General features: G+C 38.5%; 1 protein-coding gene across 1 annotated transcript in view; it reads left to right on the plus strand.

The window, feature by feature from the left end:
- Positions 1-16,029, plus strand: part of LOC136858421 (hemicentin-1) — a 357,960-nt gene that overhangs the window by 17,067 nt on the left and 324,864 nt on the right. Inside the window, exon 6 of the mRNA XM_067137953.2 lies at positions 1,838-1,963. Coding sequence (XP_066994054.2) covers positions 1,838-1,963 — 126 coding nt within the window. The remainder of the gene's footprint in view (positions 1-1,837; positions 1,964-16,029) is intronic.

Raw genomic sequence — 16,029 nt, forward strand, 5'->3', positions numbered from 1 at the left:
ATGCAAGGAAAAAATTATCCAGTTTCATTGGCATCCAAAATATTTTCTGGAGAATACCCATTTATTATTGAATAATTTTTCCTTGCCAGTTTTTAACAATCTCCATATTAATACTGGATGATTTTCAGCAAACTGCTCTGAAGTTGATACTGTGTTGCTTTCTGACTCTCTCCAGCCAGCCATTCTAACACTTTCACCTGTAAGATTGATCCTGACACAGGAACATTCTGACTTATTTTACCAAACCACTCTAGCTTTAAATGCCATTTTTTCATTAGTTCCCCTTGGTTTTTCACAATTTCTGCTACCTGTGCCTTAAAAATCTTAAATACTTCTGATAGTTTATGCATACAGCACCTCACACGTTTTTGGTTATCTATAATGCCTGAACACTTCCTTGGAGCCATGATAAAGCATGTTAACTTACTAATGTAAAACTAAACACATCAAAAGCTTATGAGAATTTAAAAGTAACCTAACAAAAAAAGTAATAATTCCAGCACTGTCGAGAATTTCAGATGACAGAACTACTGTGGGTGAGAACATAACTTAGTGTTGCCTTCCAAGAAAGTGTACAACCAGTGCCACATGTTAAGAGTATCTGCAATTCTTGGAAGTACTGTCTGTGCAAAATGTAAGTGAATACTGTAAGTACGGTATTTACAAATACTGTAAATACTGTAAGTATTTTCAAAATCAGCATAGTTTATTAGCTTCATTAGCCCTGTATCACTAGTTCAGCACAAGTTTATTTTGAAAACAATTAGCAAAGGTTTAACTGGAGTTTCCAGTGGCTATGGAGTACCCATGTTCGTAATAGAGGGGCGTCTGTATAAAAGGGGTAAAATACTCGTACACAACGTAGGATTTTATCATGGACCTAGAAAATCATCCTTTAAAGAGTGGTGTCCGCCAGCAAGAGTTGTCTGTTACGATGGTTTTACTGTATTTCTTTTTTGTCTTACCGTTACTCTGGACCATACATACTCTGGTAACTACTGGTATTATCCGCACACTTTATCTTGGTGCTTTTGTGTATGCGGGTGAGGAGTAAGGAGGCTGTCCCGGTATCGATAGTGCTGCCTGGTGCTGCCAACTGAATGAAAATGAAATCTGAATTGAATCGAGAATATGATCGATCGATATGAAATTTCTAAACTGTTATCATCTTAAGCCAACAACTATGTCACATACACATTATATAACATTATAAAACATTTCCCGATGCGAATCTTGTTCCTAGCATGAATTCTATACTTTGGCTTTGTTGTGTAAACAACAACAGTACTAGTACGTAAAGTGTACGCCAGATGTCGCACAACGATGCTTAAGCGATTCATAGTTTGTGTTTCAAAGGTTGCCCGTACGAATCTCGAAGATCGCCGAGGTCGACCGATTCAGCACTAGGGTGCAAATGCACCAAGATAAAGTGTGCGGATAATACTTGACACACTGGCTTATCATAGTGTTAATTTGTTAGTAGCCTGTCCTTTAACAGACAGCATTCAAAGTGTTCATACTTTCACTCCAGCCACAAATCAAGTTGCTTTTCTTCATTTACCTGAACCACCTACATGGCGAACCTGTGAAAGACAGGTAGAGTAGCTAGTGAATCATATATCAGGCAGTGAAATAACATAGTGCACTGATCACTCAATTCTTGAAGAACAAACATATAGTAACAGTATATTTTGGTGTTGCCTTATGGAAAAGATTACTACCAGTACTATTTGTGTTTTCAACTTTCACATTTCCAATTACTGTAGGTCCTATATATGTACTCATTCCTAAGAACAGGTCAAATAATAATAACATGAGTTCAAGTTTATCTGCTTAGGATTTCGACCCAAAGTGGGAACTCCCGAGAAAGTGTTGGTGAAAGTTGGCAAGAAAGAAGAAATTCCATGCCTGATAGATAGTGAACTACCTTATAATTTGACCTGGACTGTACAGCCTCCATCAGGTAAGTACAATGCCATTGAGAATAAAACATATTAAAACAAGTAAATTTGAACTGAAACAAATAAAACTGGTTCTTTTGTAATTACCATATTTCTCCAAATCCAAGATGACCCTGATTGCAAGACGACCTCACCTTTTTCCTTCAAAAAATTAAATCAGGCTTAAAAAGTGCTTTGCTTACCCCGCAGTGTACGGGTAGCATGCCTGCCTCTTACTCGGAGGCCCCGGGTTCAATTCCCAGCCTACCAAGCTCGATAGCTGCGGTTGCTTAAGTGCGGCCAGTATCCAGTAATCGGGAGATTGTGGGTTCGAGCTCCACTGTCGGCAGCCCTGAAGATGGTTTTCCGTGGTTTCCGATTTTCACACCAGGCACGGCCACGGCCACTTCCTTCCAATTCTTAGGCCTTTCCTATCCCATCGTCGCCGTAAGACATATCTGTGTCGGTGCAACGTAAAGCAAATAGCAATTCTCGGCCAGGTCAGAGACTTTTACCTGGTTCTGAGGGTTGGTTCGAGGTCCACTCAGCCTATGTGATTACAATTGACGAGCTATCTAACGGTGAGATAGCGGTCCTGGTCTAGAAAGTCAAGAATAATGGCCAAGAGGATTTGTCGTGCTGACCACACTATACCTCAAAATCTGCAGGCCTTCGGGCTGAGCAGCGGTCGCTTGGTAGACCATGGTCCTTCAGGGATGTTGCGCTATGGGGTTTGGTTTTTTAAAAGTGCTTTGTGAAATCATAACTTTATTTATAACAAATTTCAAATTTAATTTGGGATAAAAAATAAAAACACATAAGTATCATATAAATTCTACCCACTTCCTTAATCATTTACATTAGAGATATCTGATACTGCCTTTGAAAGTTCAGGGAATTCCCCTTCGCGAGTACGCATTCGTATTGCATCTCATGTTTATGGCCATTCTGAACTTGCATTTTTTTTTTGGGTACATACCTCACAATTTCATGTTTGACTTCTTTAAAGCATCCTTGTTGCAGGCCACTGAATGCCTTTCTTGTGCAGTACGTATTTTTAGACTATCTTTGTCTTCACGCCAACGCCAAACATTGGTTGTGGATATGCTGTATTTTCTTCTGGCTGCACAGTTATTCTTTATTTTCACATGTTTAAGGTTTAATAACCATTAACTTAAAATTGATATCTTAGTATCGAAGAGCACACATTGAAAATTTGCCTGCAGTACCTGTTCCACGTGTCCCTACAATACGACAATCAATCACAAAAATATTCCTGGAGTGGGAGCATTTAAAAGTTAAGCCTTCACTGGGAAGTTAAAGGCTAGCATACCTGTGCACCAAACTGTTTTATGATACCATATCTTTGTTAATTTCCAACCAGTTTTGATTATGTTGGAAATAGCTTTTTGGTCCACCATATATGGTGTGTTTAGTCTCACTGTTGTTGAAGTGAGGTAATTTGCATATGGATTCGAATTTGTCTCAAAATGAAATGTCGTATGGCTTTTAGTGCCGGGATATCCCAGGACGGGTTTGGCTCACCAGGTGCAGGTCTTTCTATTTGACTCCCGTAGGTGACCTGCATGTCATGATGAGGATGAAATGATGATGAAGACAACACCTACACCCAGCCCCCGTGCCGTAGGAATTAACCAATTAAGGTTAAAATCCCCGACCCGGCCGGGAATCGAACCCGGGAGCCTCTGAACCGAAGGCCAGTATGCTGACCGTTCAGCCAACGAGTCGGACAATCTGTCTCAAGATATGAATCAAATAAGGGGCATGATAGTGGTAAAATTTTTCGAGAGTAAGCTCTAAAGTTTAGTTTCTGTACTATTCCCATTTTCATGATGAGGGCTAAGGTAACATTAATCTCATTTTAATTGACTGGAATCAATTCCCTTACCCTAGATCAAAATCGAAATAACATTCCTTGGGACTTTATATACCACTAAGTGTAGTGATTTGTTTTCGTTACACTCAGCAGGACTAGTTCAAGTGAAAAAAAAAAAACCCACAGTGGAAATACTTTACTAGTTGTATGGCATTTAGAGCTAAACCTTGGGGTGAAAAGACCTAACAGAAAGTTTATTTCTTACGTAATTATCCATGTCATCCCAGTAAAAATTACACGCAGCACTACTATATCTAGCATGAGTGTTGGAAACAACAGTCTCGTCTGTATCATTTCAGCCTCATCACGATCTAATTCAGCAACGACCACTGACCACTGCAATATCAATTTCACTGTCATCAGAATCATCACTGAAATTAACTACTATCCTCATAATTACTAAAACATTCATTTATTATGCCTTATATAGCATTGCTAGAAAAATTATCCTTGTTTACTGACTCCATTGCCAGCAAAGTACACGAGCGAATAATCGATGAATTTTACACATCGATAACATCAATAACAAGGTGAAATATTGTTAAAATGAATCGATAGATATATGAAACGAAAGAATGAAGCTTTATCTAGATGGCTGTAAAGAGACCTCGGACATAGTTTTGAAGGAAACTCACAAAATGGAACAACAATGCAGATGCAGTGCAATGTGAATCAGACACGTCACTCCACAGCAGCAGATGGCTACTGTTTGACGTGTGCTACACATCACTCCAGGCTGTCGGGTTAAAACTGTTACTTTTACTGAGCATCAGGTACAGTAGACATGTTATAACTCTGCCACTGAGTAACTATGGCCTTTCTAAGAATTCGAAGGGTCGCATCCATGCTATTCAAATTCGAATGACATTCCTGTGCAGCTGGGGCTCGGAAGTACATTATGGTTGACCTAGCAATCAGCTTGATGCCATTCTGCGAATTTGAGAAATATTTTTCTAGGGGCTAGTAGAATATCATTCTCTCTTCACTATTTTCCGAAAGCCGGTGATGTTACACAGAAGCCCTATACAACCGGCTGCTGCGGCTAAGTGATGTACAATATAGACACAGATGTTGATAGTCAACGAGTCTTGTGAGTGTGTACGGGGGGAAGGGGGGGTGAGGTGAAGGGAAATATCGTCACAATTTGTTTCCACTGGAAAATGGCAGAAGTGACACTCTGTGATATGATCTGTCAGTGGTTAACTTTAAGTATACTTTAGTCTACTGAACGTCTAACCATAGTCCTGTTTTTTGATATGATGTCTGGGATGAAGTGAATTAATTTATATGGCATGTTTTTACAGCCAGGTGCCCTTCCCAATGCTAACCTCAGTTGAGGAGCTAATGAAGATGAAATGAATGATGGGGTATGAAATTGTGTAAGTAGGTGGAAGAAAACAGCTGTGACCTATGAATAGGAACTGTCCCAGCATTTGCCTGAAAGTGAAAATGGGAAACCACAGGGAGCCATTCTCAGGACAGTCAGTGGTGGGGCTCGAAAATGCGCATCTCCTGAATACAAAGCTTGACTCCATAGCTGTAACGCAGCCACTCTGCTCGGTACACATTAGTCCACTATTATGAAATATATGTACAAAAAGCTACTTTCAAGTAATATTTTGGTTTCATTTTGTGCCTTCATTTGTCGAACAGTGAAAAAATTAGTCAAAAAATAGTTCCAGAAGTTGAAACCATTCTCCACGCAAATAACAACCAACTGACCAACTGACCAGTAGTTTTGCCCTTGATCAATACAGTAGAATCAAATCAAATCAAAATCTCTTTATTTGCAAATGAGGTGTCTACCTTGGTGGCAAATGGTACACTAAAATACATTATTGTCAAGCACTAAATTTTAAATTAACAAGAGAAGAAATTTTTTTTTTCTAGAATACAATAATATACAATTTATGCTAACAATTTTTTTTCTATTAAACAAACAGATCATCCTTAATAAATTTATATTGTTTACAAAATTCTACTTATAATATCTCCCATACTTACAAACATAGTCAACTCATATACAGTTGGTGGAATTACTTCAAATAATACTATGCAACTGGTACAAGATTAAAATTTACATTGCATTTATTTACTTTTTTTTTTACCCATTTTGGAACCTAAGTAGCATAACGACCTGCTGCGTCTTAACCAGAGCCCCCTTTTGCCACCACTTTTCAGAGTTCCTGAAGGGCCTTCACAGCTACCGTAGCGGTCCCAGGGCCCTCGAAGTCCCCACTGTACTTCACCCCTACAAGCAGTCCCCTACTTTGGCTGTCCAAACTCCATGGACCAGGGGATGGAATTAATTTTTTTTTAACACACATTTTTTATTTACAATAGCCTGCACTGATCGAATGTCCTCTAACATTTCATTTATTTTCCCTGTTGTTGTTTATTCTCTTCTTGAATACCTGTGCAGATTTTGGAAAAGGATCAAACACTACCCCTGGTAAACTGTTCCACTCCTTCACGCCCTTCCCAATGAATGAAAATTTACCCCAGTCGCTTCTGCTAAAATTCCTTCTAATTTTATACTTGTGGTCAGTTCTGCCAATATAATTATTTTCCAACTGAAGCCTCTCACGGATTTCTCTCCTTGCTTCTTCTCCTGTATAGGCTCTATATAATCCTATAAGTCTAGTTTTCTCCCTTCTCTTACTTAAAGTTTCCCACCCAAGTTCCTCTAACATTTCTGATACACTACTGTTTCTCCTGAAATCCCCTGTTACAAATCTTGCTGGTTTCCTCTGCACACTATCTATTTCTTTTATGAGGTATTCTTGGTGAGGATCCCAAACACTGTTTGCATATTCCAATAATGGACGAACCATACTTAAGTAACTTTTTTCTTTTAATTCTTTGTTGCATCCTTTAAGTAGCCTCATTATGACATGTAACGATCTGTATGCTTTCCCAACAATGTCATCCACATGACCCTTCCAGTGCAAATTACTTTCAAATCTTACACCTAAGTATTTGCACTTGCCATCTTTTGGGATAACTACCTCATCCAAAGTATATTCAAATTCAGTTTTAAAGCTCCTGTTTGTAAATGTTGTAACAGTTGATTTGCCTCCATTAATCTTCATATTATTTTCTTCAACCCACTGTTGGATACTTTCAAGGTCCCTTTGCAATTCTGAACAATCCTCAATGTTATTTCTTTCCCTATAAACATTTATATCATCTGCATACAATCTTATTTTTGATGTTATATTGTTTCCTAAATCATTTGTGTATATTAAGAAAAGTAACGGACCGATTATACTACCCTGTGCGATTCCCTTCCAAACTTTTTCTTCCTGTGATATATTATTTCCTACTTTGACTTTCTGAACCCTTGAATTTAGAAATGTTCTTGTCCAACGTATAACCCTTACGTCCAATCCTATTCCCTCCAATTTCTTTAATAATATTCCATGTTCCACTCTATCAAAGGCTTTGGAATGATCTATGGCTATGCAATCTAACTGGCCTCCTGAATCCAACTGATCTATAGTCTATAGTCTATAGATCTATAGTCCACTATAGCGAGAATTCATAATGACGAAAAATTTATTCACTATAGCGAACTGTTGTTATATCCGATTTTTTGTAAAAGTCCAAAAAACCCCCATAAACATTAAAATCGGTATGAAATGGCAATCAGTTTGTTCAAAACTTGCGTTTCCTTGGTTGATATCCACACTACGCCTTACTTTTTTTTTTTTTTTTTTTTTTTAAATCCGATACTACATGAAAGTATGACCCTGAATGCAATACGACCCTCACTTTGTCCTTCAAAAAATTTTTAATCAGGCTTAAAAAGTACTTCGCAAAATCATATGAATGCCTTTCTTGTACAGTACGCATTTTAGACTTTTTTTATCTTCACGCCAATGCCGAACACCGGCTTCAGTTATGCCGTGCTTTTTGCGGCTGCATAATTTTTCTTTATTTCCGCAGGTTTAATAACCATTAAGTTAAAATTGGCGTCATATTATCGAAAAGAATCTGTTGAAAATTTCCCCTTCAATATCTATTCCACGCGTCTACAATACAGCGATCCATCAGGAAAATATTCTTGCTTACTATAAAACTGTTACTTTACTCAGTGTCAGCTACAACTGGCCGCTACACGCACGTCTCTCTTGCCGGGTTCGGCCAACTTCAGTGGCTAGCGATGTATAGGTCTAATTGCGGGTGTTGAAGGTCAACGAACGGGTTTACTGCGCCGTGATATGGCCATTCCGCCCTTGCATCTTCGACTTCTTTAAAGCATCCTTGTTGCGGGCCACTGACTGCATTTTTTGTATAGTACGCATTTTTTTACCTCTCTTTGTCTTCACACTAACACCGAATATTGGCTTTCGTTAGGCCTATGTCATATTTCTTGCGGCTGCACAATTCTACATTTCCGAGTATTTAACAAACATTAACATAATATCGATGAGAACCCGTTAAAAATTTGCCGGCAATGCCTATTCCACGTACATTCCACAAAAATATCCCTCCTGTCTATAAAACTTAATTTTACTAGGTGTCAGGTACAGTAGACACATTTTAACTCTGCCATTGAGCCGTGGCCTTTCTAAGAATTTGAAGGCTCGCATGTTTTAATGCCATTATGCAGATCTGAGAAACGTTTTTGTAGAGGCTAAAAGAACGTCATTCTCTCTTCACTATTTCCCGAGATCTAGTGACGTTACACACAGGCACTGCAGAACCGGTTGCCATGTATAATAAAGGTGGTCGTTTGTCGGCGAGTCATGTGTGTGCGCGCGCGGGGGTGAAATGAAGCAGTGTGGTTACCGCGGTAGTTGCCAGTGGTGTCCATTACTGTTAGGCCACGAATGCAAGATGACCCTTGATTTTTCACATGAGATTCTGAGAAAAAGACATCATTTTGGATTCAGAGAAATACGGTATCACTTCAGAGAGGCTTTTGTGGCAAACATTTCAGTTTTCTTCTTCAAACGGCATTAGCTAACCTAACTATATATGTATCATGAACACATTTCAAATGCATGTAGAAAAATGATAACTTCCTCGCTAAAAATTTACATGGGAATAAATAGCCTTTCCGAAATTTAACTAGACGCGAGAAAATATAAACTATCCTCTGAAATCAGTGATTTACTCTGTCATATCTTGAGGTGTATCACATTCTTACTTAATTTCAGTATGTAACATTAAAATTAAGAAATTGTTTACTTCAGCCTTTATTTTTAACGAGTTAGCAACTGCTATCGGAGACTTTATTTATGCATTAATTATGAAAACATGTTATCCTCTTTCATTTCAAATTTTCTATAGAGAACAGCAGTCGACGGGAATTATTAATCGACTCCATCATCGCCTCCGAATGTCGATGAGAGAGCTCACAAATGCACATAGTGAGAAAAATATACCGTACCGTACTGAAGATTTTGTGGCATTTTGTGGCAAACGTTTCAGTTTTCTTATTCAAACAGCGTCACCTATCCTAACTTAACTGTACTGTATGTATGATGAAAACATATTTCCAGCGCTAGTAGAGAAATAACATTCTTGCTATAAATTTACATGATAATAGCCTTTCTGTAATTTAACCAGATACTATAAAACAAACTAACCTCTGAAATCAATGATGCACTCTGCCATACCTTGAGGTGTATCCCACTCTTAATTGCAGTATTTAGCATTAAAATGATCGTTTATCCAGCCTTTATATTTAATGAATTAACGACTGTTAACCGACATGTTATTTACGCACTTATTAAGAGAACATCTTCTCTTTCATTTCAAATTTCCTTTAGGGAACTGCAGTCGACGGGTATTACTAATCGACTCCAATATCGCCTTCGAATGTCGATGAGAGAGCTCGCTAGTGGACATAGTGAGGAAATGATACCGAAGGTGATCGATCGTACGCAATATAATCACTGGGGTGTATAAATATCAGTAATGGAAAAAATCGTGCATGCTTAATCGCTCGTAATAATGGATGCATCAGTGATAGGGCTCTCGCTGTAACCGAAAGTTAATACAGAGTTTAAAATAAGACTTTTGAAGGGACAGACAAAACTTGTCGTTATAGCGGGGTTCTCGTTATATGTCGCACTCGCTGTAGTGGACTTCTACTGTATTATGAATGGGAATAATAGTTGTGGGTCCAGGATTGCTATTACTTACATCCCATCTGGTCTGTCGCTGTTAGTGTCACTTGTGACGTTGTTCTCAGATGGGTTGGAGGAAGAATGGCTAAGTGGTTAGCGTGCTGGCCTTCGGTCACAGGGGTCCCGGGTTTGATTCCCGGCAGGGTTGGGAATTTTAACCATCATTGGTCAATTTTGCTGGCACGGGGGCTGGGTGTATGTGTCATTTCCATTATCTATTATCATTTCATCCTCATCGTGATGTGCAGGTTGCCTACAGGAGTCAAATCAAAAAGACCGGCACCTGGCGAGCCGAAAAGCCATGTGCCATTTCATTTCATCGGACGAAGAACTTTTGTCTTTAGAATCACATACACTAAAATCTGACACCTTCATCAATATCATCTAATATTGACATTATATTAGTATCATTAATCTGTTTTTGCAATGCCACTACACCAGAAAACCACAAAAATACATAAGTACATACACAAGATACAGCCATGCAATGTGTATGTTGTGCAACTCCCACTAACAGGAAAAAAATCATTGCAAGATGCTGAGGGAATTTCCCTCACCAGTACAATTGAAGCAACGAACCGGCCTCTCACCGCTGGGTTCCGTGGTTCAAATCCTGGTCACTCCATGTGAGATTTGTGCAGGACAAAGTGGAGGTGGGACAGGTTTTTTCCAGGTACTCTGGTTTTCCCTGTCATATTTTATTCCAGTAACACTCTCCAATATCATTTCATTTTATCTCTCATTCATTAATCATCGCCCCAGAGGAGTGCGACAGGCTTCGGCAGCTGGCACAATTCCTATCCTCGCCGCTAGATGGGGCTTCATTCATTCCATTCCTGACCTGGTCGAATGACTGGAAACAGGATGTGGATTTTCAGTACAATTGAAGGAATAGCTCTTGCCATCTAAGAGCAGATTTTGCACCTCCTCAGCTAGTAAATTCATTAAATTGAAATGGAATTTATATATATACTTCTGCCTTGAATGAAAGAGAAGTAGGGTATATATAGATGTCTCCACCCATGAAGAATTAAACTATCTGGTGATTTTTATTGCAAAGGTTTGATTGTAATTTATTATTGTTGTGTGTGTTTTGTATTCCCATATAAACATCCTATTGATTTTTGTTGTGAAGTTCAAATTTATTTGATGATTATTGTGTGTGTTTCATGTTGCTATGTACCTATATATAAGGTAAATTGTATTTAAGATTGCTTCTTTGTCTGGATATTGAAGTTCTTTTGCGATCATTTTTCTCATCTGTGTTATTTTGTTAAATTATGTTCTGGGTTTTATTTTCCATTTAGATAGGGCTAATTTGTTTCAGTATAAAATTTCTGTTATTTTTGAGAAAATAAATTTGAAGGTTTCAGGGCTCAAAGGTTTCTTATTTGCATGGTGCTTGATAAAACAGCAAATTATCCTTAACATTACTTATTTTTTAATGAACTAGTCCTCCACTTAACAGTTCGCCTTCAGCATCACTAAGTTATTGGTCCCAGGTGAGTAAAACCCATTTCCCTATTTACACCATTTTTCTGCATTCGCTTAAGAAGTGTAAAAGAGGGGGTTTACTGTATATGTTACCATGACAGCTGCTGGTAACAACAGTCCTCAAGGGCATATTGAGAACCTTCTTAATACAGTTTTACATTTTACATTGCACTGACACAAATAGGTTTTATGGTGACGATGGAATAGGAAAGGACTAGGAGTGGGAAGGAAGTGACTATGGCCTTAATTAAGGTACAGCCTCAGCATTATCCTGGTGAGAAAAATAGGAAACCATGGAAAACAATCTTCAGGGTGGCCGACAGTGCAGTTTTAATCCACTATCTCATGAATTCAAGCTGATTTCGTAATACAAAATATTGAAATAACACTTGTTGAAAAACAACTTAGTGTAACAGAAATTACCAATTTTTTTTAATTTTAAAAAATTATATTTTTGAGTCGCATCGCTGCAGTTAATTCTACAATTCTGTACTACTCACTCCTGAAAGGATGTGGGTTTGATTTTCTGCCAGGAAGACAAAAAGTTTTAAAAACAAGATGTTCACTTCTGGAGAAACACATTGTGCTGGGGTTCACTTAGCCTACACCAAAAATGAGTGCTAAGTTAATTCCTGGGCAAAAAGACTACCATACATAGAGCTAAACAGTATCTCACTTCGAGCAGAGGTTACGGATAATGGAGATCATTACCTTCCACTCCTCTAAGGGCCTACATAGCCCGTGTAGTGATTGCTTTTTATTTTTTAAATATTTTTTGTGCTCTCTAACAATGCGTTTATAACATATGACATTTTATCTTCAGGAATGAGAAGAAAAGAGTTCCCTGCTGAGCTCGTTAGTTCATACAGTAGAATGCTGGCCTTCTGAGCTCATGATTGATTCCAGCTTAGTCCAGTGGTGTGTTGATAGATTTACAGACACATAAAAGAACTTGTGTTGGACTAAATATCAGCACCTATATGTCTCCTTAAATCTCATCGATCTCCATGTTCCAGTTCATATTCCTTGTTTTGTACCATTACTAGCTGTAGTACCTGGCATTGATGGGACAGTCTCTTAACATGTGCATGATGACATTTTTGTCCAAACCTCACATTGTTTCCCCAGGTTCTGAGGTGCATAATTGGGCATGCCCCTCCTTGTCAGTGGCCTATTGTGAGGTATTTACTTCCTTGCTCTCCGTGGTTCTTTACAGTTTCATATTTCTTTTTTTTGCATTATTTTGAACTGGATTTGAACTCTTCCTTCCAGTATAAAAGGGCACTAGTATTGGGTTAATATTACAAAAATGCTGACAGGTGTACAAAAATGTTGCTAGATTGATCTCCATAGCAACCCTCTATACAGTCTATAGAGCTAGTCACCATCTCTTGAACTTAAACTTTCACATGACTCCCACTGATATTTCCCTTATTTTTCACTGTATTGAAAAGTGATATAGAACAAACACTCTCCATGAGCTATTTTTGTTTAAAATCAACTATAAGAGAGATATATATCAAGTTTTTGCTTTAGGCCCCATATAAAACACCCACTCACTGCTGGAAACATTTGTTTGGACGACTTATAGCTAAGATACTACTCGACCTTATTCTAAACTGAAATACTTTCATTAAAATCCACCCGCCCATTTTTCTGTGATGCTGTAACAGACACAGACACAGAAAAATATTAATCTGAACTCAAGATAGGTCCTTCCAGTGACATCAGTAGTCTGAGCACAATATTAACCAACTGGAATGTCATGGTTAAAAGCAGTGTTTTGGTATGATGTGCTTGATCAAACAGCACAGTTTCTAACTTTTCACGAAAATTACTACGCTATTGTTCTGACAGTGTCTAGTTCCAAAGCTGGTATGACCTAGCCACAGTCAGCAGTGAACATTGCTCTTCTGTTTTCCATTAAGTGTGCTCACTCCTCATTTCCATCAGTGCCTCATAGCAAAGATCTAATAGCTGGAATACTATGAGGAACTAGTAGTTATCAGAACATATATGAACCAGAGGAATGGCATGCTAAAAAAGAAAGTTATCTAACTCCCCAGCTACTTCCCGCCAATATTCAAGCAGGCTGTTCTTAAGCAGGCTGTTCTACTCAGGATGCAGCAGTAATCACGTCTATGAGTGGCAGAAGAAGAGACAAAGCACATCACAACAAACAATATTCAATGTAATGTTATTGTTGATAAATTTTTATGGGCTTTTGATATTACAGGCCTTCACGTTAATTTTCTTTGTTATGTAAAGTGAGTACTTCTTCCTCCTTTCATGATTCTCTCTTGACCGGGCAAGTTGCCCATGTGGTTAGGAGCGTGCAGCTGTGAGCTCGCATCCGGGAGATACTCGTAGTGGGTTCGAACCCCACTTTCAGCAGCGCTGAAGATGATTTTCCATGGTTTCCTCTTTTTACACCTTAATTAAGGCCATGGCCATCTCCTTCCCATTCCTAGGCCTTTCCTGTCCCATCTTCCCTGTAAGACCTATCTGTGTCGGTGCGACATAAAGCAACTAGCAAAAAAAAATTTTCTCTTGACATATTTTTCAAGCGATCGTTGCTTTACGACTTTTTCCTTTTTGATAATCAACTTGACAATTTTTCATGTCTATATGGGCTGATGACCCTGCAGGTTTTCATTCTAAAACAATCACGTCAAAAACAAGCACCATTACCAGTTAACATAGTTAAACAATATTTCCATGTTTGTGATGCTCGGCAGTGATATGGACTAAGCAACAAAAGTCTAAATTCATGAATTCTGTTGTTGTAGTCAGTATGGTAAAACTGTCTAAGGCATAAATGATCAGCATTTGTATTCTCTATAACTTCTGTTATGTGGTATTTATGGATTGGACCACTAATATAATAGATATTTGAGAATTAAATCTTAGTCCTTCCACTAAACTACGATTTCACCCAGCCTATCTGTGCTGGTATGATGTAGGCGTTGATATGGACTATGCAACAAAAGTCTAAACTCATGAATATCTCTGTTATCATAGCCGGTACGGTAAAACTGTATAAACCGACTGAGTGAGTGCGTGTTTTGAGTTAAGCAGCTATCAGCTTGCATTCAGGAGATAGTGGGTTCAAACGCTACTGTCAGCCACTCTGAAGATTGTTCTCCATGGTTTCCCATTTTAATAATAATGTTATTGGCTTTGCATCCCTCCACTACTTTAACGGTTTTTGGAGACACCGAGGTGCCTGAATTTAGTCTCTCAGGAGTTTGTTTACATGCCAGAAAATCTACCGACTTGAGGCTGCCGTATTTGAGCACCTGCAAATACCACTGGACTGAGCCAGGATCGAACCTACCAAGCTGCGGTCAGAAGGCCATCACTTCAACAGTCTGAGCCACTCAGCCTCGTGGCTTCCCATTTGCACACCAGGAAAACGCATTGGCTGTACCTTAATGAAAGCTATGGTCTCCTCCTTTCCATTTCTAGCCCTTTCCTATCCCATCATAGCCATAAGACCTATCTGTGTTACTGCAAATTAAAACACATCATTATTTTAAAAAAATGTGCAAGGCATAAATGATCAGAAATTATAATCATAACTTTCATTATATCTCAAGCTTTGTTCCAGATTAGGTGATAGAAAACACTTCTAAGTTGTACACTCTTGCTGGTTTCCATCCGTTCTTGAATTCTCCTAAGTACTTGAAGTTCTCCAAAACTCTTGAATTTTATTGCTCCTTTTCTAATCCTCTCTCTTTCCATCACCATTGCCTTGCTTTTTGGAATAATTCTTCCTCTCTGTATTTGACGAGTTCTTTGCTTTTATTAAGCTTCAGCCAAATGATCATAATTAAATTAAAAACCCTCAACAATTGCTATTATTACTGAAGACTTCCTTGAGATAATGTTCTCATACCTTCCTTTTGATCATATCATAATGCTCATCTCCTGTCTCTCTCTCATTGGACATATTCCATGTTCAGGCCTGGCGAAGCACCAAGTTTTAACATCAGATATTAACTCCTTTTTCCATTCTTTTCTCTCTCCTGTGCCTCTCCTCCTTTCACTCCTTGACAGAACTCTGCTGTATTTAAGTTTCAACCATGGACACTAGACTACCATACTTGACTGTTCTCCTGGTTTCAAGTTGCAGGTTTCTGCAAAATAATTCTGAATTTATGCATTGCCTCCTTTATTTAATTGTTCCTGCATTCTAGGGGCAGCGAGCCTTTTACCTGGAGGACTCAGGTTCGATTCCTGGTCAAGACAGGGGATTTTTACCTGGATCTGAGAGATCATTTGATGCCCATGAAACCTATATGAGAAAAATTTAGGAGCTATAAGATGGTGAGATATCAGCTCACAGTCTAAAAAGCCAAGAATAATGACCAGGAGGATTCATAGTGCTGACCATGCATTACATTGTGATCTGCAGGCTTTTGGGCCAATCAGTAGTCACTTGGTAGTTGAAGGTCCAGGGATGTAGCACATTAGTTAGTTGGTCGGTGGGTCAGTCAGTCTTCCATAAACGTGCTCTTATCTGGTAAATTATTGCATTCTTGTACATACACTACAT

This window comes from Anabrus simplex, chromosome 1 (genome assembly GCF_040414725.1).
Source record: "Anabrus simplex isolate iqAnaSimp1 chromosome 1, ASM4041472v1, whole genome shotgun sequence".
Lineage (NCBI taxonomy): Eukaryota > Metazoa > Arthropoda > Insecta > Orthoptera > Tettigoniidae > Anabrus > Anabrus simplex.